The following is a 27,582-nucleotide window of genomic DNA, read 5'->3' as shown; positions in this document are numbered from 1 at the left end:
AATAACATATATTGCATTGGAAAACTGATTTAGTTATCGCGATTTAGTTATCTGTTGTTTATATTCAAGATATTTAAATAATGCACAACTTCCCTCTTACGTCACTTCTCCCAGGGATTTCCCAGGGTCTTAAAGCTTGTAGATCTGGGCACATGCACAGTTTTCAAATACAGCGCTTTAATTCTGTTTACAAACTAAAAGACGTAAATTGGACTTTGTATATATGTAAAATAGTGGATATGCACTGCATGTTTCTTGCTTGTTCTGTTTAAAAGCATGAACAATGAAAGTCTACTTGTCATGATAACAATAAACTATGCTTTTAACCACTGGAAACAGCACTCCAGTGATGTCATCTGCAACAGGAGAACAGCACTAACATCAAACCACAGCCTGTACATTAATAAATCACAATTTCATATATATGATCCATTCAGGGTATTAAAAACATTTCTTTCTTACCTTTATATAATACAGATAATAATTTCCATTAACAAATAATCTTTTGTAAAACAGAATTATCCTGTTAATCTATATCTATAGTATCTTGTTGTGCCTACAAGACACATATATATTTGCGACACTTTTGGTATCGGTTTATATTTGGACACCTTTAAATAGTGTGATAAAATTCCCAGCATCCTTTCTTCTAAAGATCACGTGACTGGATCAGACCGCTAGTCCAGCATCTCTAATCATCAGACAACTGAGTGCAGATAAACATGTTATGTCTTTTACTCCTCTGCTGTGTTTCATTGCTACTGGCTGGTAAGTGAGATTTATTTATTGCTTTTTTGATTTAACAAATGCACATTTCTCATTTGTTGCCTACAGTAATGATAGATACTGTTAGACATCAGCTTGTTTATCCTGGTGGTGTGTTAAAATAATACTTAAAAATTAATTTAGGAAATAATAATAAAAAAAATAACTACAAAATGTAATTCTGTATCTATGGTGGTGGTGTAAAGAGGTTTATGAATGTATTCCCAGCGTGTGGGTGTGGTGTGGCTCGTCAGACGAGTCCATAACAAATAAGACATCTCTAATGAGATGATCAATACATTAATACTCTACTTCAAAATTGTAAAACACTTTCATATATGTAAGGAATCATTGACGACGGGCCGTTGAATTATTCTAAAATAATACCCAATGTGATAATGCGGCAGGACACGAAGCTGAGTATACTATTCAAAAGACAGGAGAAAAATATTCCGCTTATTCCACCACAAACATTGCTTTGGTGGTTATTTTAAGACATTTGTGTGTTTTACAAAAATAATCAACACCCGTGCACCATTTCTCAACCAATCAGAATAAAGCATTCAACAGCTCCGTAAATATACATTTAAAAGGGGGTTGTTCTTTTACCCGTTAATCATATCGGTTACGTAAGCGTATTAGACACTTTCGGTTTCGTTTTGAACAGGTGTTGTGCCGAAATCTGTGACTAGAGGTCGCTGTTTAGCAATTGCTCACGCGAGACCGCGCCTGGCGCCCGTGCACATATCGTGAGCGCGGCAAGGGAGTTTCTAACAATTTATGTGACCGCCCACTAAGCGATGACGTCATTTGACCCTTGCTCGCTCTATTCTTGCGTATGAATGAAGCAGTCCTGAAAAACGAACGCGCCGATTAAAATGACGCGTTTCTAAAATACCAGAACATCACAAATGTTTAGTTTTTTTTTTTTACTTAGGGCTGTTGCTATTTAATGTCACACACACAATCTGGTAGACAGTAGCTTACCGAAATCTGTGACCTCTCTCTGTTTCATTCCGAATTGCAATAATGTTACCCAAATTCACATTTCATTTTAATATCACAAGAAGATTTACAGACAATTTAATATATTTACACCTGTACAAAGCATCACTAAATAACTGTATATAATACTAATTCAGACTTGAGCACAACATTAAATTGTATACTATATCACCATATAAAAAATTTGCAGGACTACAATGATGATGATAGATTAAAAGGGTAGAGGTAAAAGTTAACGCAAGTTTAAATGCATTCTGGGCAAAGGAACGCATGCACATTTCCAACACAGTCCTGATGGAACCATCTGCCACAGTTTTCACACTCAAAAAAGAAAATAAAATAAAAAGTAAATAACTGAAAGCCACAACATTTCCTTATTTCTGATATATTGAAAACATTACACATTCAATTTCAAATCAAAGCATTAACACAATTTATAAGTCTGTCTTGTTATTTTAAAGGGAAGCAAAGAAAATGAATATCTTTGATAAAATAAACTGTTTATGTTTGTGTCTGCAGATGTTCTTGGTGCTAATGATGTTACAGTGTCAATGATGATGGGAGATGATGTCACTCTGCCTAGTCAATATGTAATTAATAATGATAATGATCAAATGTGGTGGTTTGAAGGCAAAATTATAGCAGGATCTAGCCATTCAAAACACACCGATGAAAGATTAAATGGCAGACTGGAGTTGAACCGTCAGACTGGATCTCTCACCATCAGAAACATCAGCATTAAAGACACTGGAGTTTATACATGGCATTTTATGGGCAGCAGAGAGGAAAAGAAGAACTTCATTGTTACTGTCAATGGTGAGTAGTATACATTTTTAAGTTGGGGTTACAGAGGTACCCAAGATGTTTTACTGCACTTTAACCCCCCCCCCCCAAAAAAAAAACATTGTTTCCACAACATCTATGGTCATGGTTAAACTAATATAACCCAGTTTGGGGTAAAACAAAAAACCCAATGTCTCTTACAGTGTTCTGTTTTAAAATAGTTTTTGTTTGTTCTCTGTGTGTTTGTTGTTGATACAGATCAAGTGTACAAAGTGTCTGTGATGAAGGGAGGAGATTCTTTTTCTCTACCCACTGATGTTCAAATACAGCCAGATGATGTGAAAGTGTGGACGTTTAATGGCACAGACTTAACTAACGGGATATTCTCAAACATGAATGTGAATCATCAGACCGGAGAGCTAAACATCACAAACATCAGAGCTGATAAGTCTGGAGAATATGAAGTTAAAATCGATGGCAGAAGTTTGATTTTACACAGGACATTCAATGTTTACATCAACGGTGAGTTATTTATGAATAAATAAATGTAAACAATGTTGTTACTGAAAAATTAAACAATTGCTGCGGCTGCACATTATGAACATTGTTTTCAGAATTCAGAATATAGTAATCAAGTTATTTTTTTAGCTTACATAAAATAATAAAAGATTTTAGTATAGCATAATAATAACAACACTGTTAAAAATTTATTGTAATTTTACAGGAAATTCCTGGCAACTAATTGCAGTAAATTTACAGCCAATAATATACAGGATTTGTACTGTTTACTTTGACAATAAAGGAATGTATTTACACAACATTTGTACTGTGATTGTAGTCGCATTATTACAGCAAAATGCTGTAGTTTATTACAATTTAATCTATATTTAATGCAACTCAGTTGCCAGGAATTTCCTGTAATTTCCTGTAAAATCCTGTTATTTGTGAATATTAAAATACTTTAGTAATTTCCCATATTAGCAAATTACAAACACACAACACAGGTATCTTTTCTGTTTTTATTAACAAACTGGGCATCACCACATATTACAAAATTATACAATTTGTTTTTTCAAACACAAAACAAACGTTTCAGTGAAGCTCACTTTTACACGTCCAGACAGCCTATCATCAGGGGGAACATGGTGATATGAAACAAAGGTGCCCAGTCAGACTTGAACTGGGAAAGTTGTTCATGGTACTAGCCCATCAACTCAAAGTCCAGGAGTTTTCTAAGCAAGGTGGAAACAGGTGCGTTAAGCCCATGCCTCTTCTCTGCTTTGCTGCCCGTCTGGGAGTTGATTCCACAAAAAGCTCTGAGAAAAGAGGATTATTTTTAAGTTTTCATGTTTTAAATAATGACAAATAAAAATGTTCCTACTTGCTCATAAAAGAAAATGACGCCTATGTTTTTAATATTCATAACTTTTAGAATTACATTGTTTTTCTTAAAAATATAATGTAAAAGCCAATGTAATTTTATGCATGTATGTGCTGTATCTTGAATTTCACTTTGTACAAAACTATTCGCTAAATCCCTTAACCATAATTTTTTTAAATAGATGGAAACCTGTCTATTGACATCAATGCATAAAATATATCATAGCGCCTAACAATACTGGACAAAAAGGTCATGAGAATGATGGATCTATTTTCTTTATTAGTGTGTAAACAGTGTAAACATACCTTTGTATAAATTCAAGAGTCCCTGAAAAATCCCCAGTGTTAAATTAACTCTACCAGTGTTAAATCAACACTATTTGGTGTTTATATAATCCACACCAAGATCGGTGTTAAGAAAGACTGGTGTTAAAAATATAACTCTGAATCAGTGTTAAAGTTAATGAGATAATGAAGTGATGATTAAAACATTAATGGTGAACACCTGCTGGTCATTCAAATCAATTACATTTTGGACATTTTCCTGTTTCTAAATTTTTATTTTGATGACTCGTTTTCTGGAGAAAATACTAAAATAATAAAGAAAGACAAATTAATAAATGCAATAGATGAATACTGTTGGGTGTATGTCTCCAAAAGCTGCAATCTTTCACGTTTGCCTCTCTATCAGCATCTCTGTTTGAAAATAAAATGATAACTTGCAGAGTTATTTTCTAAATGGATAAGTTTAACTTCTAAACAGCTGTCAGAACAAAATACAAGTGCTCAACTATTCCAGCATCCACACGCGTGATTTAGTAGACAAATCTTCTTTCTGACGTGATGTCTCACAAGTCAAATAGACATTTATCACAAAATGTATCACATTAAATCTTAAGTTTGTGCTTGTTTTGAGTTCATTTGAAGTTACCATTACTGTGATTAGTGTTTCCTTTAGTTAGGCATTTGTCCATTGACCTCCACTGATTTAACTCTCCTCTTTTAGCAATAGCAACAATGTTTTAGTTAGACCACTTGTTCATTGCTTCATGTAGAGGAATGTAGACCTTCTTAGTTTATTTTTATTATATTCTACTCTACAAATCATTGAAACATTTGATCACAAATTAATTATGAAGAAACATGCATATAAAAAAGCTCTATGCAAATGACATTGTATTGAATAAGACTGCCGTAATGCTTTAGTGTGTTTTTGTTGTTGTTTTTTGCTTAAGAGAGACTTCATGATTTCTGATACAAAGCTCAACAATGGTGACAGTTAATGGTAAGAAAGTTGCAACATTTTTGTCATGTTGCAATGCATGATGGGATTTATGAATGAATTTTCTACAATCCTGGTACCCAGCATGCATTGTGGCATGATGTTTTGTTGTTGATTGTCACCATGATTGTGTTTTATAGGCTGATTGTTGATGTCTCAGTGTGTCTGATTTACACCACAGATTAGATTTGGGTAAACAATATTTAACTCTTCAGGGTATGTGGACTTTTACAGCACTGTTGGATTTCATGGGAGCTTCACAGGGTTGGCAGAACATAAATGAAACACTTATATTCAGTGATTAGTTTTTTATGATATCATTGAATCCCAAGACTTATACTTTCATACTAATTAACATAGTAACAGTTATAGACTTCATTTCTCTCATCTTCCTCTGCTTTAACAGATGTGTTTGATAAACACACTGCCACAATGAGCAGAAGAAAACTAACACTAAACTTCAAGACCCAAGTACCCAACTAAAGGAAACACTAATCGGAGCAATGGTGACTAACTTTATTAACCTGATTTACAGCAGTTCTTTAGAAGTTAAACCTATCATCCATGTAACTCTGCAAGCAAGTTGTAATTTTAGTTTTCAAACAGAGATGATGATAGTTTTTATTTAACTGTGGGGATTTCATCTATTACATTTGAATATTTTGTCTTTCTGCATTATTTTAGTATTACTTTATCCAGAAAAAGAGTCATCAAAATAAAAAAATTAAAGACAGGGAACGTTCTAAAATTTAGTTGATTTGACACAGAATGACCAGCAGGTGTTCACCATTAATGTCTTAATCATCACTTCATTATCTCATTAACTTCAACACTGCATCAGTGTTATATTTTTAACACCACTCTTTTTACACACCCATCTGGGAGTGGATTATATGTACACCCACAGTGTTTATTTAACACCGGGGATTTTGCTGTGAAACTGGTATTAATGAATACATATAAATATAGAAAATAAGTCATGGTTCTTACCTGAGGTGTTCCTTCTTACAAAAATGTTGATTGATGGCCGATGGTACCGTTCGCCGCGCAATTTCACAATTCAAACAGCAGCGATCCCACAATACTATGCCGTGGCTGTAAAATAATGCTTCTACAGTGTAGTTACAATAAAATTACATGACTGTCTATACATTTCCCATCATGCATTCGCATTTACAATAAAAACATGAATACAATATTTTGTTGTACAATTTATTGTAAAAATTACATCAATTGCTAACAGTGAATATCTAAACACCAAAAATTGTGCTAAATAGCACTAAAAGCTCATAATTATAGGCGGTCAATTATAGTGCTAGGTTCTCAACCTTTTGCAACTTACGGCCCACCAATGACTGTTTAAAACATTCTGAGGACCACCTTTCTAAACATGATCATATTAACGCAGAATAACAATAAAATTGCATTGTGACATGCTTTTGCGTCACTAAAGTCACTAAACGTACACCTGGTGATACCCCTGTAGATGAACGAGGAATGTCATTGCTGCCAATGGAAAAAAACACATTGGTGTAATTATGAGAAGAAAAAACATTTAAAGTAGAATATGTAAAGTAAAGTAAAGAACACGCAACAGTAGCCTGCAATTACATCATGCAACATGCACAGTATTACAGCAATAATATGGGAAATGAAAGATACGTCATTGCTTTTTAAATAAGGCCTTCGGAGGATGCAGACTTCGAATTGGGATGTACCCAGCGTGGGAGACATGGGCAGCATTTAGGGTGGGAGTGTCAGCACGGCGCGTTCGTCACAAAAAACAAACACATAACACATTTCACAATTTTAGAACTCCCAGGAGTATTGAATTCTTGCTGAATCCTAAAATGTTTTACACAAACTGGATCAGGGTCAGTAAAGCAATTAAATTATTTTTCTGTAATGTTATAGGGCAAATGTCTGCATAATCTGCATAATCAAACAAGCATACAAGCAAGCATACAAGGAAAGCATACACGCACGCTGACACCTGTAGCGGAGAATTGCCACTTGCGCAGCACCTCAGCCATTATTATCATTATTTGTGCTTTCCACAGGCAGATTTACTAACAATAAGATTAACATCATAGATAAGCAATCACTAACTATGTGTTTATTCTGGAAATATTCAGTCAATATACACCAAACACATCAACTTTGTTGCAGCAGAAATGTACAGTGGCAAACAGGAGTCATTGTACTGCAAAGAAAGAAAAGACATGCAAATAGAAAAAAACACCAGCAAATTAAGAAAACATCTACTTTAGTTTGACAACACATGCGCTGCATATACTCGTACTTGCCAATTGCAAACAAAATGCAAGATTTTAATTTACTTACGCCTGTGGTTGCGACTCCTGGACAGTGTCTTTTAAAGTTCATCCGTTGTAAACAGGTGGGAATCTGGCATCAAACTGAGCCTTGTTTGTAAAGCAAAACTGTCTGAAATGCAGAGAGGGAACAACATAAACCCATTTGCAATTACGTTGCTGTCTATGAAAAATGATCTGCATCCACTGTTGTCTTAAAAAGCTAAATAAGGTTTTCTTCTCCTTACATCCAAAAACACACTTCTTTTGTCAAACCATCTTGATAAAACAAACTGTCGTGTGCTGAGCAGTGATACCGGTGACTTCTACTCGACGGAGCAATGCTTATGCTTTTGTTTTCTGTGTGTTTGTCTCTGTAACAGATAAAGTGATGTCAAAATCAGGGATGGAGGAAAAATCCATCACTCTGAACATTGATAATGAAACACAGGCAGATGATGTAATCGAGTGGAAGTTTAAAAACACTCTCATAGCTAAAGTGTACAGAAGAATCAGTCCCCTCTCATTACACAAGCCTGATGAGAGATTCAGTGACAGAGTCAATATTGATTTATTTGGCTCTCTCATTATCAATGACCTCAAAATTGAAGACACTGGACTCTATGATGTAAACATCAGCAACAGCAATCGCTTCATTCACAAGAGATTCAGTCTTACTGTCACTGATGGTGAGTGGTTTTTATACAGCATCAGTGTCTTAAAGTGTGTGTTTTTAATCTATTTATATTACATTAAATCAACACAGATCTCAGCAGAAAAACATCATCTAAACCAATAAAGATCTAAACAACTTAAGTAGAAACTGTTGTAGAAATAATATTCATAAAGAAGAAACATTACATGAGATTTTTTCAGTTGCTAACAAGCATTGTTCAATACTAAAAGCACATTTTTCAAATCAGCGAAACAGAAGTCCGTGTAGACCAAACTGTGAACCATTTTTCACTGCTTTCGGACAAAATGCATTCAGGGACCACACTTTAAAAAATTCAGGAACTCTTTTCCCAGTCATACTCCACAACATGCAGAAAACACATGTAATAATAATAATATTTTCAGCATGTAATAATAATAATAATAAAAAAATGTATAATGCGCCTTTCTCGACTCTATCACAAAGTACCAACGAAATAACAAAAAAATACATGTAGAAAAATAATCCAACGCTGATATAGGAGGCCTGGAATTCAGCTGAGACTATGGAGGATGTGGAAGGAGCAACAAGTCTTCCCAGAGGCTCCACCAGGCCCAGTCCACCATCATTCAAGCCCAGTACACCTTCCACTACAGTGAGGGATGGAATGGTCTCCCTAATCTGCAGAATCCTTGGCACATAAGAACAGAAAGAGGAGCGCTATCTGTGGAAGCTCAGAGGCCTTGGGGAGTCCATTCTGCAGGCGATTTGATTAGCTGAGACTGATAGCTTACGAATGAAGCTACCGACACCGGCCGGGGAAGGGATCCAAGGGGCACATACCAATCGACGACCCAGACCCTCCAACCAGTCCAGCGTCGAGAGGGCCAATGCAGAGGGCTGACCCAAAGATGCCGAGCTTCCAGTAGGGGGAAGATATTGAGTGTAATCTTCGCCGATTCAAATGTCTGGCCAAGACCAGGAAGTGGGCTGAGGAAGAATGGAGTTTCCACCTGGTTCCGTTGCTGACAGGGCAAGCATTGGAGGCATACCTAGCAATGGATGAGGAGGAGGCTGAGGTCTATGCTTTTGTGAAAAACGCACTGCTTGAGAAGTTCAACATCTCTTCAGAGACCTACCGGTAGTGATTTCGATCCTCTACAGTTCCAGCTGGAGAATCACCTTACAATCAGCTGAAGAATCTGTATAGACAATGGGTGCGATCTGGAACAATCCAAAGAGAAGATTGGGGAGGTCATCATCCTGGAACAGCTTCTTCTGTTACTACCGTACAAAGCACGTACCTGGGTGAAAGAGCACAAGCCAAAGACTGGTGTGACAGCGGCAAGGTTGGCACAGCAGTACCAGAATGCACACCAGGGAGGTCCTAGTAATCAATCACTTAAAGGTACTGTACGGGGTGGTTTTCATAATTTTAGATCTGAAATGGGTTCTGCTAAACGGTCTAACAACACCCAGGGTCCAGTCAAAGACTAAGACTTGATTTGTTTTTACTACTGGCAGCCGGACCACAAAACCGCGGTGTGTCCCACTCGGAAAGCAAAACGTACACAGTTTTGTTATGTTCCTAGAGAAGGGGGTTGTGATTTTGACTCCGTAGGGGAGTATGTACATGATGTCAATGGACTAGCAATGAAAGCACTCTTGGACACTGGAAGTTCCCTATCAATCTGAGTTCCGTTCAAAAATATAAGCAAACGAGTCAGGTCGGACCTCGGGATTAATCTTTTCTGCTCAGTGAAAAAAATTATTAATCATCAGTGCTGTTCACCGTAAAGAATGTCTGGCTGCTGTGTGCAACATGCATTACGGAGCCTCTCACTACATCTCACTGCTCCTGCACCTCTTACTGTTCCTGTACCTCTCACTGCGACTCTCACTGCTCCTTCACCTCTCACTGCACCTTTCACTGCACCTCTCACTGCTCCTGTACCTCTCACTGCATCAATCACTGCTCCTGCACTTCTCACTGCACCTTTCACTGCATCTCTCACTGCTCCTGCACCTCTTACTGTTCCTGTACCTCTCACTGCATCACTCACTGTTCCTGCACTTCTCACTGCACCTTTCACTGCATCTCTCACTGCTCCTGCACCTCTTACTGTTCTTGTACCTCTCACTGCATCACTCACTGCTCCTGCACTTCTCACTGCACCTTTCACTGCATCTCTCACTGCTCCTGCACCTCTTACTGTTCCTGTACCTCTCACTGCATCACTCACTGTTCCTGCACTTCTCACTGCACCTTTCACTGCATCTCTCACTGCTCCTGCACCTCTTACTGTTCTTGTACCTCTCACTGCATCACTCACTGCTCCTGCACTTCTCACTGCACCTTTCACTGCATCTCTCACTGCTCCTGCACCTCTTACTGTTCCTGTACCTCTCACTGCATCACTCACTGCTCCTGCACTTCTCACTGCACCTTTCACTGCATCTCTCACTGCTCCTGCACCTCTTACTGTTCCTGTTCCTCTCACTGCATCACTCACTGCTCCTGCACCTCTCACTGCACCTCTCACTGATTCTCTCACTGCCCTTGCACCTCGCACTTCCACTCTTTCTGCTTCCGCACCTCCCACTGTATATCTCACTGCTCCTGCACATCTTACTGCATCTCTCACAGCTTCTGCCCATCTCACTGCATCTCTCACTGGGCCTGCTCTTCTCCATGGGCCCCTTACTCTTACTCATCCTAATTGTGATTAGAGTTTTAAAAATGTGACATCTGGTTGGACAAATGCTTGTTATTGAGTGGAAAAAAAACTGGAATACATGCTCAGAATAACATTCATATCATGTTCTAATTTAGATCAGAATAACAAGCAGTTAAATTAATTAATGTCTTTTACCATTACAGAACAGAATCACTGGAAGACGGCTGGTATAATATTAATAGTAGTAGGAGTGATTGAGCTGGGCATAATCATGATAAACAGTAAGTAACATATTAAATAACTTTATTACTTTTGAGTTCTGGAAAACATTAATAGCAATGTTTAGTGTAGCTGTGTTGAGAGGTGTGTGTGTCTATGCATCTGTGCGTGCGTGTGTGCGTGTATTAGGTAATGGAGTGATGTAATGAGGTGAGTCAAACACAAACTAACTTCACAAATAATAAATTAAATATTAAAATATACAAATAAAATTAAAAAAACATATAAAAGATTCTAACCAAAACCAGAAATATGAAAATGAATCATTTTAATTTTAAAAATATAAAGGCTCATTTTCTTTTACTAACAGACGTATTACTTTAGCAATCTCCTTATTTTCTTTCTTAATAACTTATGGTGTACAATAGGGCTCCTGCGAGCACAATCACACCTTCAGCTTGCTGTAAGCATGGAGGGGTAACAGCTTGACACTTCAAAACATAATTGCTTTTACTTGTGATCTGTCCAACATTTTACCAAGAGCGACACAAGCTGTTTGCATGCCTATATGTGACGCCTGATAAAACATGCATTGTGTATTTCACTTGTTAATGATGTGACTTGTATTGAAAATTCATGCTAATTGTGAATTCACAGTGGTTGTTAAAAATAGTGATAGCCACAGAGCTGTATAATCATCTGTAATGAAATGTAACTACAATCATGTTTTTTTTTGTTTGAAGGTCCATTTATGCCTTTATGGTTTTCTCTCCACATTGACACCCAAAATAATAATTTTAATTTAGGCATTCACAATAGTTTTTTAATCTGATATTACTCGTACTGCATGCTCAGAGGAATGCCTCTGTCATGGTGAAAACTAATTTTTTGATTTTTTCTTGTTCTTTTGTGTTCTTTTGTGTTATCTCTAAAATTATTGTTGTATGCATTATTTTTAGGAAAACAAATCTTCAGGTGCTAAACGGCAGGGAAGGTCCTAAAGGCATCATTCTTAAGGTAGGAAAACTAATTAAGATTTCTTTGAGTTGTGTGAGTAAATATATTTTTAGTGTAATAGGTGAAGGAATTTTGTTATGAACACCATAGTTAACACTATTATAATGAGGACATAGAGCGTAGCCTAGCGATTGTCCGGGAGTTTCAAGGCTGTATTTCGCTCGAACTGATTTTGCCAAGTGGTTGATGTCCTCAGGGCAACATATTGTGTCGACCCAAGAACAAATTTTTTCTAAATAAAACCTAAACCTACCCCAAACCCCAACCCTAACCATAACCAAACCCTAAAATCAGAGAGACATGATAAGTGAAAAACAATGTTCTAGAAACAGCTAATCTTGGTTGTAAGCTTAAACTTAAAACAAACTATAATCTTATTTCTGAAATCTGATTGGCTGATTGAAATGTTGTTCCAGGGTCAACATAATTGTTTCCCTGAGGACATCAACCACTTGGCAAAATCAGGAGAGCCGCTGTATTTCCACACTTTGACATTTGATGGCAAAAATATGCAATATTTTATTATTATCACTGTGTTCTGCAGTCATCTAATAGTTGTGTATTTATTGCAATCATGCTGTCCTTGAATTATGTCAAACCTTAAGGGGGGTTCCCTAGCTAAGTCCCACCCTTGTCATTTTAGGGTCGCTGTGATTTAACAAAGTAAGATGTGATCCCGGATCAACAATCATCTGATCCTGGTTTTAATTAAAAGACTCCGAATTACCCTTAACTCAAACCCTTACCATTTGCGAGGCCAGAAATTTTAACTTAAGTGGACCTTGGTGAAGTACTGTGGACCTCAATGCCAACTCTTAAATTACATAATTTAACAGAATAGTAGTGGTTAAACGGATTACATTACATTTTTGGAGTCATCATGGAATGAATAATTTTCGGATTAGCAAAACTGTGGAGGGTGAAATAAAATAACAAATTAAGAATTTATAAGCATATAAAATTGAAAAGAACAACATTACAAATAAAGAAAGGTCTAACAGTAGTATTTAAACAGTGTACAGTATATGTGAGTTCATATTTTGTGCTCTGCATTGGGCTGTGTGTAAATAATAATCACAATCATTAGCGAACAACCAGAAAATAAATACTGCATGTAAACAGGAGCTTCAGTCATGTAAACATCTGATTAAGTATTGGAAATAATCACATTATTGGTGTACATGTAAATGTAGTCGATGATGTGATGATAAGAAACAGACACTGTTTATAAATCCATAAACTAGCTGATGGTAAGAATAGTGATATTGTTGAGTTGATTGTTGTTTTAGAATCTCATTCATCAGATGTTGCTGGTGATGTTTGTGATTTTCTCTTCTGTTCATCTCTTCTGGATTTAATGTCATAACCCAGAACCACAACAGCACCAACAACCATCAAAACACTGACAGCCAACTGGACCATCAGCAGTATCAGAACAGCTTCAGCACTATCACTAGCGCGGACGACATCTGAGGAAAGACACAAAATTAGTAGGCTTACATAAAGGAATATTTCACGTCATAAAAAATCCTGATAATTTATTTACCCCCATGTTATCCCAGATGTTTGTGTCTTTCTTTCTTCAGTAGAGAAGAAATATATTTATTTAAGAAAATCATTCCAGGATTTTTCTCCATATTGTGGACTTTAGTGGACCATAAAGGTCTCTAAACAATCCCAAACAATACATAAGGGTCTTATCTAGAAAAACCACACTGTAAAAAAATTATTTAGAAATTATAGTATACTTGTAGCTGGTTGCCAGCAACTTACTGTAGATTTTACATTTATGTTACTTACACTGCAAAAAAAAAATATATTTTCAAGGAAAAATTTTTTTAGTATTTTTGTCTTGTTTTCAGTAAAAATATCTAAGAATTTAAGAATTTTTTGATATTTTTACTGAAAACAAGACACAAATAATAAGAAATGTTTTTCTTGAAAATATTTTTTGCAGTGTACTGGCAAGAGTTTGTTCAAAATTAAATGAACATGAAACATTTTCTGTCTTTATCTTCTACAATAAGTTACTGGCAACCAGCTGCATAATTACAGCTAATTTTTTACAGTGTATTTTCGCCAAGGAAAATTTAAAATGTGCATTTTTTAACCACAACTTCTCGCACTATTATTACTGTATGTAATCACGTGAAAAGATTACGCATGACGTATGTGAAAATACCGCTCCAGTGTTTACGAGTGTGGAGAAAGAGGACCGTTCAGATGTTGTTGTATGTGGAATGATACTACTTTAGACCTTTCTACATGATTACGTAATACGTAAATGCATTTTTTATTGATCTTGCCGAAAAAGACGTTTGTTTCGCTGGTAAGACACTTATGAATCGATTGGGATTGTTAAGAGCCCCCTGAAGCTGTGTTAAAACTACAATTTGTAACTGTTGAACTGTTGAAGTCCAATAAATTAATATTAATAATTTAATAAATCTATTAAATTGAGAAAAAAAAATAATTCCCGACTGAACAAAGAAAGACATAAATATCTTTGATGACATGGGGGTGAGTAAATTATTAGGATTTTTTATGAAAGGTGGAGTAATCCTTTAAAACGGTTTTCTATTTTAATGTACTTTGAAAAGCTGTACTGTCTCTGTTTAAAGGTGCAGTGTGTAAATTTTAGCCACATCTAGTGGTGAGTTTGCGAATTGCAACCAACAACTCAGTCCACTGCTCACCCCTCGCGAAACACATAGAGAAGCTACGGTAACCGCCACTGGACAATCACGTCATCGTCGGATACAACTTTGTCCCACAGTTTGTCTGTTAAGGGCTTCGGTAGAAAAATGGCGGCACAAAATGGCGACTTTCATGTAAGGGGACCCTCGGTGTATTTAGATAAAAAATTTTCATTCTAAGGTAATAAGCACATAACGGTTCATCATGGAAGGTCTTTATACACCCCTGATAATGTAGTTTTTTATATTATTTTGCATTTCTGTCAAGAGGTCTTTTTACAAATTACACACTGCACCTTTAAACCCATAATTTCTCAAGTCGTAAAGCAGTGAGCTAGCAACAGTATTGTGTGTTTAATTCTTAGTGAATGCATATATTTAAAACAATTTATAACTAAATGTAAATGTAACTGCAACTGTACTTTAAACACGATGACTAAAATTGAATGGTGTAGTTGATCAGGTAAAACAAACATCATACTGCTGACCTGAACACGGCTGACAGAGATCAGCAAGGCAGAAATGTTTTGTCTGGTTGCTGATGTGATTGTTCACCACACAGCTGTATGTGTTGTTATCCTGATAATCCACCTCCAGAGGTAGAGAGAGTCTGATGTTGAGATTAGATACACTGATTCTGGACAATAAACTGTTTCCTTCGTACCAGGACAGACTCACATCTCTCACATTCATCACTGAACACAATAAGGCACAATGTAAACGTGAACACTGTGACATGACGCTGGTAATGACAGGAACGGAGAGAGGAGCTGCAATATATGAAATCAGAAGAAATATACAAATAAATACAAAAATAATGTGCATCTTGAAATGATTATGTATTTGCGACATGAAAAGTATTTCAGTAATAACCTCACCATAAGATGTAAGATTGAATCTCTTGATTGTCTCTACGCTAAGAATTACAACCCGTAGTTGATAAAGTCCAGTGTGTTCAGATGTGATGTTTGTGATGATGAGATCTCCTGTCTGACTGTTCAGCTTCAGTTTGCGCCAAAATCTTTGAGTCTCATTATTATCATCATATTTTGGATTGATATCATCAGATCTCTTGATTCTGGCGATGCGGATCGTTTCGAATCTCCACTCGATCAAATCAACTCTCTTTATGTCATTAATATCAGTGTTTAGAGTAACAGAACCTCCATCAAACACTGGGACTGACTTCACTTCATCACCAAACACACCTGAAGAACAAGATTACATAACCAACATGATACAAATTAGTGTACTATTCGCACAGGATTAGTATTATCTGGGGACCTCGTCTGATTTAGAAATTCCCCCAGATTTAAGTTTCATGTGACCCGTTCGCACAGGGAAAGCAAAGCATGTGATTTTATTTACGGACTTCTCTCCTGGATATTGAAGATTTGCGTAACACCTTGTCCTACACGCAACGGTAGGACACGTGGTAAAAGCTACCTTTAACATTTTAATTAGGAGTTTTGTCTTAATCAGCCGTGAAGCGATGCCACGTCGAGTGTCAGTAGATTCTATTTGAGTAACGGTTCCTGGGAGCTCCGCCTAAACTCAAAGATCTCAAATAATGACACCCATACACTGTCAAAAATAAAGGTATACAAAAGCTGTCACTGGGGCAGAACCCTTCAAAAAAGTTCCAAATATGTACCATTTAGGTACAAATATGTATCTTTGAACTACCAATATGTACATTTGAAGGACTAATATGCATTTTATGGGTTCAAAGGTGTAGCCTATCTTTTTGAAAGGGTACTGTCCCAGTGACGACATTTGTACATTTGTATTTTTTGTCCAAAAATATATTGCTAAATAATGCATACATTTTGTAAAAAGTAATGCTCAATTTAATTTAATATTTGGAAATATATTTAGTTTTAACCTTCATGTATTAAAAAATATATGTCAAAATGTATTTCAGGCAAAGAAAATTTCAAATTTTACATCCCATATGGAAAGTCTTAATATATTTAAATGCATGCTAAATACAAGATAACTTTATGAAGTATATTTTTAGAGTTAAAAATACATTTAATGAACCTTTTAAAAATAAAGGGTTTTTAAGAGTTCGTAACATAAACAAAGTTTTTCTTCCAATGCAACGTGAATATATTTCCTTATATTATATTCTTTAATGCTTTAAAATGTTTTTACTTTTAATATACTTTTTCACCTATATACTTTTTTTCAAAAATATAGGTGAAAAGTATATTTTTGTTAACATTACAAAATATATTTGTTTTAGCCTTTTTATTTTTTTATATTTTTAAATATATTTAAAAATATACTTGCCATATGGACTGCACATTCTGAATATTAGGCTAATCATCAAACATGGATGAGGAGAGACTGACTAGACTGTTTTGGCAAAGAATACATTTTTGAGATGTCAAATTAGAAATGCATTTGTTTGCCATTGAAATACATTTTTAAATATATGTCAATATATTAATATAAAAATATTCAATTTGGGTGAAGATGCATTTGAGGCGAATAGTGCGTGTTTTTGTGGCAAATGCGCCAACCATATCGCATCATTCGCATCGCCCCACGCGAGGACGCGTTTGAAAAATCAGTGAATTTGCATCTGGTGTGAACCCACAGTTACATGGCAGATTCGCACAGGATTACAATCACAGACAACCTCCGCAATTATTACAAATCACTAGAGGTCACCAGTAATACTAATCCAGTGCGAATAGGGCTATAGTTTCATGATAGTTTCAATAATAGACTTACAATAACAACATTTTTGTTGAACATACAACTTGATATAGAACACAGATTAGCACAGCTACGTCTGTAAGATGTTGAGATCCGAAAAACATATGGTGTGTAAAAACGTCTGAGAAACGTCTTAGAAAGAGCTGTTTTACATACATTCTTAATCAAAGACATCTTGCAGACATATTTAATATGTCGATCATTTTCAATATGTCTACGTGTGCTATCAGTAATTGACATTATTTATTATTATATATCATATATGCTTATTTATAGATAATAAAATGCATTTATTATACACTTACCCACTAGAAGACAAAAACACATCAGAATAAATGCATGGATCATATTCAACAGTTATTTATATCAAAGACACAAATGTAATGAAGTCTTCAATCGTGTTTCATTATCTGGGTGTCCAAGGGTGTCAACTGAGGTTTCGACTGAGAAAAGGAAAAAGTCAGTACATAGAGGCTTTGCTGAATTGCCCACTTCTTTAAAAAAAAGTGTCATTACCCTAATTCCAAAGCTAAACAAAAATTATTTTCATTTGGAGAATTGGAGACCCATCAGTTTATTAAACAATGATGCAAAAATGTTTGCGTTTATATTTGCCAAAAGAATGGAAAAAGGATTTAAATACATTAGTAAAAACATTAGACTGGTTCTAGATATGGTAGACTATAATGAATATATTTTAGATAATAGTTTTATTTTATTTATCGATTTTCACAAGGCATTAGAAACTATAGAGCACAGTTTTTTTATTTAAAGCAATTGTGCCAGTTTGCAGACGACACCACTTTGTTTTTTAAAAGACAGAAATGAAATCTTTAAGGCAGTGAATTGATTTGTAAAGATGAACATTTATGGAATAATTAAAATTTTAACCCAATTAAAATTAGTTAGAGGTTTAATATTTGGATGCAAAGGGATGGGTATTATTGTCAAAAGCTGAAGGGATTTCTAGATCAGTAACAAAATTAGATCAAATGCTTTTTCAGTTTATTTGGAGAAATAAACCACAATATCTAAAAAAAGAAATCTTATGTACACTGTAAAAAATTTCGCCGTAATTTTACGATAAAGTACTGGCAGCTGGGGTTCCAGCAGTGAACCGTAATTTTACGGTTTAATTACCGTATTCTAAATTACAGCTGTTCTGCTTCCGTTAATTTACAGCTCCCCTATTTTAACAGTATGTTAATGTTATAATGCCCTGAAAGAAACTCATTTCATTTAGGAAACCAATTGCAGGATCCATTCAAGTTTATATATATTTAAATGGTGGTGTTAGTATTGTGAACTTAATTCATTTGAGTCCATTGAACACAAATATTACTCCTAAAATTAAACTCCAAACATTTAAACTTTCACACAAATCTCATGTAGTTCATCACGAGCAAACTACAAAGTTACTGCTTTAAAATAAAACAACAGGCAGCATAACATCAATGATCTACTGCCCATCCTTGACCTAAACAACCACACTACTCTTCAGCACAATGGTAACCCAAAAACTGAGCCAAATCCTGACAAAACAAAACATTAAACACTAAGAAATCTCTCACATTATCATCTTGTGTAAATCCCCTGATCAGTTTTTAAGTTAACATAATAAAAAAAAGAAAATACAAGGACTTTTCTCCAATGTCTGTGTGAAATTAACATATTTCTGTATGCAAATTTGACTGTTAAGTTTTCTGTTTTTTAACAGCACATTCTGTTAAATAACGGTAATCAACTGGCAGCTTGGTTGCCAGTAAGATAATGTTTTTTTACGGTCTCCTTCGGACTGTTAAAAAACATTAGCATTCTGTGTTTTTATATCTTACACATTTAACCCTTTAAACCCCATCGCAAAATCCTTGGTGTCAAAAGAACACTGCTTAATGTGTCCACACTACAAAGAGTAAAAGAAACAGAGCCAATGTTGAAGTTAATGAGATAATGAAGTGATGATTGAGTTAATGATGAACAGCTGCTGTTAACAAACACAATCACTGAATGAAAGATGAACAAGAACCGAATTAAAGAGAAAACAAGCAGAAACTCAATTTACAGACTTAGATGAGACTCAAACTTACTCAGATTTTCTAAGATCTCACAAGAAGATCATCAAACAACTCCACAAACAATATTAACATCTTCACTTACAAGACTCTATCATCTCTTAGTTTTCTTTGCCATAACAAACATGCATCATAAAGACACAGTTACAGCAACCAAACTGAAAACCAGGTCAAGAGCCCAACTAATGAAAACAGTGATCACAATAATGGTGACTTTAAAGAAAATGCTTGTAAAGTCTAGTAAACACCTGTTTGTTCTCAGTAAGAACTTTTGTAAATGTATAACAGAAATAAAGTCAAAGTGGTTTATAAGTGAAGATGGTAATGGTGTTTGTGTAAATGTTTAATTCTCCTCTGGTGATATATGGAGAGATTTAATGTGTTCTGTTATTTTCAGTTGATGTTCATTTAAGTCTTTGTGTCTGTAAGTATTTATGCTCATATCTTCTCTTTTTATTTCTCTTTTCTTTAGTGATTCTGTTTATTAGCAGCAGGTGTCCATCATTAATGCTTCAGTACTTGAACTCATTGACTTGCCGTGTGTCTCAATCAGCTCCCTTGTTCAGTAGTCAGGGCACTGATCAGGGAGTCGGCCATTTTAAGGGCTGTCTCAATCGCAAAATCCGTTCAGTGCACTGGAACGTTCGTTCCCTAAAAATTCCCACAATGCAACGCAAAAACCAGTGAGCATCGATGTTCCCTATGTTCCCTAACCGGAAATCACGTGACCTTTTCTGACGCTCGCCACCCGAACATCATGTGATCCAACTCAATAAACTTTATGAAATGTTACAGAACTTTTATAAAGACAAACGTTTGTTTTAGTTGTAAATATAAACACACATTGCTACACAGTAAGGGACCACAATCTACTCAATATTTAAAATAATAATATTTATTTAAAATTGTAAATATATTTATTACATTTAAAATGTAATTATATGCCTCCAATTTTATGCACCGATATGTAAGAGAATAATGACAGCATTTTCCACAATGTACTGTTTTTTAAAATTAAGTCAGAGAGATGTTGGTTTTGCCGGTTGTTGATGAGTAACAGCTGTGAATAATCACAACGCGCTAAGCAGCCACGTGACAGAAAAATAAGTGAACATTGTCCCAATGTGAAGTGAGCTAGGGTCCTTACCAGTGGCCGAACCTGTGTACACGATATACTGATTCACGACCTCGGGAGCTAGGGAACGAATTGAGACACACGGTTGATTTCAGGTGGATCATTAGGAAACTAATGTAGGGAATAGTGAATGAGGGTGTAGGGTGTGATTTGGGACGCAGTCTTTAACGGTGGACTCTCAGGGCTGTAAATTCACATTATTCTGAAAACTGTTTTTTTACAGAATGCAGAATTTAACAGTATACTTCTGTTTTTGTTAAAAAACAGAATCATACTGTTAAATTTGGCTGTTTTTTAACAGCAATTTTTTACAGTGTAATTTCAAAGATCACGGTGGCTTAGAAGTACTGAGTTATGACACATTAAACAAGGTATTTAAAATAAGTTGGATTATTCTATATCTAAAGAATAAAGATAGTATATGGCATTCGTTTTCCAAATCATTTGTTTATACAAATGGGTGTTTTTCTTGCATTTTTGCTAAAATGTAATTATTCAATTAAAATTCAATTGAAAAATATTGCAAAACAGAGTCACAAATAGCTATATTAGAAACAATTTTAATAGAATTGTTTATTCTGCAGCTCGTTTTTTTTGGACTTCTATTTTTTGGGAATGTCAGTTGGCGGAAAGCTTATTTATTATCAACTCTGGCTTGTTGACTGTGTAAAAATTGTATAGTTTTGTTTAATTGCATGTTTCTCATTGTATTGTTGTTGTATTGCAAAAATATGACCGGGAATGCGCTTTACTCTGCTTAACCCAACGTGCGATTTGATAAGTCACGTGTTCCGCACAATTTGAACTTTTAAAATAATACAGAAGCCATATAGCTGCGATATAATATAGAGAGTTACATAACTGCAACCTTTTAGCCAATATATTGAGACATTTTTTACCAATATCAACCACAGGAGGTTTTACACAAATCAAACAGATAGGTTTTAAGAACAGTTAATTTCTAAAACCTTCATAAACCTAGCCTGGTATAACCAGACTCTCGTACATTCATTTCATTTGTACAGAGAGTCTGGCCACGCTCCATTGCAAAGCGTTACTTCCGTTAAGGAGGGTCCATTGTTGAAGTTTAAAACTATTGGATCTGCCCAGAGTCACTCAGGATCTGCCAAAGCCAATCGCTAACGTGTGGTCGTGACGTATATCATGCACCGAAACCGTCCGGAAACAACAAGTCAGAATAATCAGACAAACAAAAGTTAGCAAACCTGGTTCTTGCTCCGGCTTTAACTTCTGTATATTCGGCAGTTTTGCAAAAACGGACCGAATAGATTTTCTCACGTCTTTCTCCACTGCCATTACTGAACTACAACTCAAACTGACGCACGACCTCAACGTCATCGTTCTTAGCCACCCCCATCTGTTCGCTGATTGGTCCTGCAGATTTTTGCAGGAGAAAACGAAACTCTATAGAGCAGTCCCAGACGTACTGCTGAAGCGAAATGAAAAATAAGCGGAAGCACGTAGGAGGGCGGAGCCAGGCTTTCATAAACCCACATCACACATGAAATAAAATCACATTCAGTGGAAATGAATTTAGTCGAGTCACATATCTAGACAGGAAAAACACAAACATGTTTTCTGTAACTCAATACATTAAAATGAGTCTCCAGTCCCCAAATATATTCCTGTATTTTCACATTTCTTCTTGACATATTGTTATTAACTATAATTCACAACAGACAACAGAATTTTTATTTGATTGTTTTGTGCAGAGATAAAGTCAGACAGTGAGATTGATGTTAACAGGAACAGATGCCCTTCATACATAGTACAGAGTCACGCATACTAAACTTCACACTTCTGTTTGTGATGCTGTGTGGGTGTACTTTTTTTCGCTTCTTCATTTGGCTTACCATTAATTAAAACTCATAAAAATTTGTTGCAGTGGTCCAAGCCATCCAGAATTATAATAACATTTTTAAGGTATTTAAGATGAAGATTTTGCACTTGAATTTAAATTATTTTAAAATTATGTCTATATACCAATAGTAAATAGTAAATCTATTGTTTGTAGATTGTCTTTAGATTCTTTTTTAAACACATGGTCACATGTAATGTCATCTTCATCTTCGCCATTGTCTTCAACTGTTTGAATATAAGGAATGTCTTATTTGTTATCTGTTTCTGTCAATACGTGATTTGCTTGTCATCATCATCATCTGTCTACATTACCATCTGCAATCACCTACACTGCCATATGAACCTATCAGACAATGTTTTAAATAAACAACCATATCTGCTTTTACTCCTGTGTCATTCCCCTCTGTATACCATAACAGTGAAGAAATCAAGGGAAAAATATGTTAATAAAGCAAGAAATAAAGAAAATAGAGATAAACATATTGAAAGATGTGAACAGAATGTGACAAAGCAAGATGTGCTAACGGTGAATAACAATGAATTTGTGCTAATAATGGTTGAAGTGATCAGTTGTTCATAATGCTATGATATGTTAAGACACGCCTGGAATCAGAAGAAAGATAATAAAGTGTATTTACTGTTTTCTTTGATGTTGTGAACAATTATGATATGCTATGGAGAGACCTAGAAAATGTGATAAAAATGTGATAAAGATCAACCAAGTAACTTAGTTTTTCAAACCATTCTCTTAGCAACATGTGAAAAAAATAGCTCAATGAAATTTGGCTCCCCTTGTGATGTCAGAGGGGGATCTTATTATAATAATACTGCCCCTTAATCTGTACCATCCAACCACAGCACTGACATTTAGTGATCAACTTATTTGCATTTAACAGGACACACACAAAAGCTCACACCTATAAAGTGGCAATTTTAACATGTTATAATAAATTATCTATATGATAGGTTGTAAAAATGTGAAGATTCCCCAATTCTCTCGGTGCATTTGCATAAAAGGTTAACAATGTGATGCATCGGTTTCAAAACTGTGCTTCGGATATAAATTAGCATTTGCATCGCGATGCATCGTTTCTAACATAATGCATCGGTTAAAAATGTGTATATATATATATTAATTAATAATAATATTAGTTATTATTTATCTTGACAAGAGATTAGTTGCTACAACTTATAAAATATTGTTAAAAAAAGTCAACTTAATTTATAAGTTATAACAACTCATCTTATAACAACTCATATAGTCAAGATAAATAATAGTGAGTTAAATGACTTTTTAATTGTGGTTGATTCAACAAAAAATATTTTTTTACTTTTTAAAAATGGACAGATTAAATGAATGCATTAGGCAGTAACTTAATCTGAAATATAATACATATTTTTATTAAATAAAATAAATGCCTGTAAAAGTACACACACAAAATAAACTTTAATCAAATTTGGATTTGATTAACTTGATTAACTTAATAAGGATTAACTTAAGAATATCTGAAGGCAGGAATCTCATGAGCTTCAGTAGACAAACAGCTGTGAGTTAAAGATCAAATGAAGAACTGAGATGAATCAACTTCTCATCTTTATTTTAGTCTACAGGTTTGAGGTCAGTTTTGTTTTCACAGCTTGTCTGGTGTCCTGTTTCACACTTAATGTTTAGGTCCAGTATGTTTTCTTGGTTAAACTGTGATTTTATTACCACAAACACTTTGTGCCATCATGAGTTTAATGTTTAATGTTGTTTGATTTACTGAGTTTAATTTTTGTTATAACATTTATGATAATGCTATATATAGATTTAAAGAGATTTAAAAATGAAGATAAATACAAGCAGTTTATCACATAAGAGCTTTAACACCTGTAGTATCAATCATTACATTTAACATAAAGAGCATCTGACTGATGATTTTATCCCAGATGATTTTAAACTGATGATTATCGGGATAAATTTGATCATTTTTAATAAAAATTATGATTATAAAACAGATGTTTAATGTGTGGTTCTGGATACTAAACATTATATATAAGTGAAACATTTGTCATAGTAAGAAACAACTCATATTTTATACAATACTGTAAGAAATTATTATCACTCTCAGGAATAACCTTAAATTAATTTTAAATGGTTGTTATTATTATTATAGTAAAAGTGGACTAACCATGTTTTTGGCAACTTGATTCTATTACCATAGATTTACTAAAAATCATAGTGGTTAAACTCGCAGTGATCTTTCATTCATGTTTGCAGCAATGAACTCAATACACAGCACTAGCAAGCAAGCAACTTTATTTATTTATTTACTACTGGCAACATATATTGAATTGAAATAATAAATTTGAATTGAATAGCACACTTGAAGGAAATAACAAGCATGTGATTTGGTTGGGTTCTTTTATTCAGCCAGCGTCATTTTCTCCAACTCCGTACCAAACAGTACAACCAAGGGCGTAGGTTTGATTCTGGCATTGGTGGGGACATAAATAAAATGGTTGCATTGCAAAAACTGTTTATCACCGTTTACTTGACACAAACAACAGACAACTCAGTATGCACTTTACTCAGTAACATCTGACTCGCCACCCCCGGCCATCCCAAATTTATAATAAACAATTCGTTATGTCCTAGAGCCTAATAAACAGTAACTGTTTAAGTCTTTGTCAAAAAAAAGAAAATCACATTGTAAGATATAACCATATTTACTTTATAACAATGAAGAATATGCAATTAATATTTAATTCTTAATTTAATTTTGCCAAAAAAATCCCAGTGTTGAAGATGGTATATCATGCTGTTTCCTGAACGTTTATTAACGTTTCTGTAGTTCACATTAAATCTTCTTTTCATTAACAGACAGTAAATCAGTGTGAAAAAAAATAATTTTAAGTTTAAAATGCAACCTTACATTATGTCTACATCTGTGCAAGTAATGACCACAGTGCAGTAATGTAAAGTATTCAGCAATCATGACATGAATTCATGTTTTTACCATGTTGGGGTTATTTTCTTTCATGGATTAGGGACCCCCTAAATAACCTTGCTACCCCATTTATAAAAGGTTGACAAAAGTTTGCAAGGTTAACATGGGATTGTCGTGTATTGGTGAAAACACTTTTCTTGAATCATTATGTGACACAACTTGTTCCGTATTTTGTGAATGAAACAGTTACAGCGGGTATAATAATACTTTCTTCCTCACTCACCTGTAGCCCGAATAATCACGCGCGTCTTTTTGAGTGAACTTTGGCGCGTTGTACAAAGTGAAACCATCCTATATCACACGTAGCGAGTAAAGACAAGCCCATAAAGTGATGTGATTTAGAGAGGCGGGACTCAAGAAATGCTAATCCAATCATATTAGCAATGTGATCAGAGAGGGGGGACTAAAGAAATGCAAGGCCAATCATATTAGCGATGTGAGTTACGGAGGCGGGCATTGCAGAGAACGAAAGCTGTTAACCGTTTGTGTACCACATAGAGCGTCATTTTTACAGAACGGGATTGCAAAAGATTTCTAATCTCATTTAAATGATTCCTGAAAAAATATATAATAAGTAAAAAATAGAAAACACAAGAATAAGAAGGACATTAGTGGTTATATATAAATACAGATTCATTGTTTGGTCGAAATTATTGCTAGGGACAATTCAGTCTTCCCTGAATATTGCTAGGGACATGTCCCTAGCGTCCCACCCTAAATCTACGCCCATGAGTACAACACAACATAATACTGTTAAAACCTCGTGTGAACTAACTAGTTTTTTCTTCTAGGGTTTTCTCCGGAGGCTTTTGGTTTTTCGACACCCATCGCATAGCTGTATACTACAAATATACATGTATGTACTTAAAAATTAAATGACAAAACTATTATGGGGTTTAACTTTTAACTCACAATTATATTTATACCTTTTTATATTTATAGCTTTCCCCACATATGTGCATTCATAAACTTTTTTGTTTTGTGAATCTGTTTGTGTCTGCAGATGTTTACAGTTGAAGTAGAGTCAGTGTCAGGGATGAATCTGTGATACACATTGATATTGTCAAACAGAAAGATGATCTGTTCAGATGGTATTATGGATCTGAAAACACTTTTGTTGGAGGTATCAATGGAAAGCCTGGGAGCATCATGTTATCCGATGATGAGAGATTTACATTTACATTTATTCATTCACAACTCATATTTCTTAGTAATTCATTAGTAATTATCAATGTTGTTAGTTTGGATTACTAGCATTGCAGAGCTTTTGTTCATAATGAGTCATTGAGGAAAATCTTCTGGAGCCACTTGTTTTGTTGTACTTCATTTTTATCAAGGGTGCAGTTATTAAGAATTGAGATTTAAATATTTCCATCAAAGGTTATTAAAGGGCACCTATTCTACAAAATCCACATTTAAATCCAAGGTGTTTGGAGATATGTGTTGGCAATGTGTGAACACAACCACCCTACAATATAAAAAATCTATTCAGTCCTTCATTTTTAATCCCAAAACCAAGGCAGTATCATTAGACATGCTGTTTTAATTTTCTCTTGTCAATGTGATGTCACACTGCTAAAGCCCCGCCCACGGCTGCTGACTGACAGTCTTGTATTACCATAGTTCCTGCCTTTAGTGACTTGGACCTTGTCTGCTATTTTTTATGTCCTTCTTTGTGAAATCAGATCTATTTTAACCAAAGCATCTATTTTAGTAAGAGCGATGAGAGCAACAGATCATTTGCATTTAAAGGTACACACACACACAAAACACTGCATTTTTGCTCCCACCCAAATAAGGGAATTATGGACTTTACATTTTACATTTAGACATTAGACGCTTTTATCCAAAGGGACATTGTGTTATCTGTTGATAAGAGATTCAATGAAAGACTGAAGATCTCATCATCACGGGGAGGTGACGTCATGTTGCATCATTTACCACAATGCCAAGCAAGAAAATGTGTTGCTGGAAGACCTGCACTG

General features: G+C 35.0%; 3 protein-coding genes across 5 annotated transcripts in view; 1 reads left to right on the top strand and 2 right to left on the bottom strand.

The window, feature by feature from the left end:
• The window catches only part of LOC135721114 (uncharacterized), a 209,157-nt gene extending 183,270 nt beyond the window's left edge, over positions 1–25,887 (bottom strand). The window contains exon 1 of the mRNA XM_073813628.1: positions 25,821–25,887. Coding sequence (XP_073669729.1) covers positions 25,821–25,887 — 67 coding nt within the window. The remainder of the gene's footprint in view (positions 1–25,820) is intronic.
• On the top strand, positions 661–27,582 carry LOC135721100 (uncharacterized). 3 transcript variants are annotated; one of them, XR_010521414.1, is made up of 9 exons: positions 661–768; positions 2,290–2,586; positions 2,812–3,075; positions 7,911–8,216; positions 11,064–11,141; positions 12,039–12,096; positions 13,468–13,586; positions 26,389–26,453; positions 26,601–27,582. XR_010521414.1 is itself a non-coding variant. In XM_065243245.1 (7 exons), exons 1-6 carry the CDS (start codon positions 723–725, stop codon positions 12,059–12,061), a joined length of 1,014 nt encoding a protein of 337 aa, XP_065099317.1. In that variant the 5' UTR covers positions 661–722; the 3' UTR covers positions 12,062–12,096; positions 13,468–15,265. The 3 variants fall into 3 exon arrangements, 1 of the variants encoding a protein (XP_065099317.1); XR_012335943.1 differs by having other exon boundaries at positions 26,389–27,582; XM_065243245.1 differs by lacking the exons at positions 26,389–26,453; positions 26,601–27,582 and having other exon boundaries at positions 13,468–15,265.
• Positions 13,022–23,584, bottom strand: LOC135721101 (uncharacterized). Its single transcript, XM_065243247.2, has 5 exons — positions 22,238–23,584; positions 17,825–21,704; positions 15,671–16,000; positions 15,281–15,562; positions 13,022–13,565 (listed from the first exon to the last, which is right to left on the bottom strand). Exons 2-5 carry the CDS (start codon positions 17,865–17,867, stop codon positions 13,390–13,392), a joined length of 831 nt encoding a protein of 276 aa, XP_065099319.1. The 5' UTR covers positions 17,868–21,704; positions 22,238–23,584; the 3' UTR covers positions 13,022–13,389.

The sequence above is a fragment of the Paramisgurnus dabryanus genome, chromosome 24 (genome assembly GCF_030506205.2).
Source record: "Paramisgurnus dabryanus chromosome 24, PD_genome_1.1, whole genome shotgun sequence".
NCBI lineage: Eukaryota > Metazoa > Chordata > Actinopteri > Cypriniformes > Cobitidae > Paramisgurnus > Paramisgurnus dabryanus.
This window is presented reverse-complemented; position numbering and strand designations above follow the sequence as displayed.

Bases quoted from the DNA above. Each gene is read 5' to 3' on its own strand.
- LOC135721100 (XM_065243245.1), top strand. From the start codon at position 723: ATGTTATGTCTTTTACTCCTCTGCTGTGTTTCATTGCTACTGGCTG. The intron at 2,587-2,811 runs GTGAGTAGTATA...TTGTTGATACAG, and splicing joins CTTCATTGTTACTGTCAATG to ATCAAGTGTACAAAGTGTCT. The intron at 11,142-12,038 runs GTAAGTAACATA...CATTATTTTTAG, and splicing joins GGGCATAATCATGATAAACA to GAAAACAAATCTTCAGGTGC.
- LOC135721101 (XM_065243247.2), bottom strand. From the start codon at position 17,867: ATGATCCATGCATTTATTCTGATGTGTTTTTGTCTTCTAGTGG. The intron at 15,563-15,670 runs GTGAGGTTATTA...CATATATTGCAG, and splicing joins ATTCAATCTTACATCTTATG to CTCCTCTCTCCGTTCCTGTC. The intron at 13,566-15,280 runs GTCAGCAGTATG...GTCTTTCCTCAG, and splicing joins TCTCTGTCAGCCGTGTTCAG to ATGTCGTCCGCGCTAGTGAT.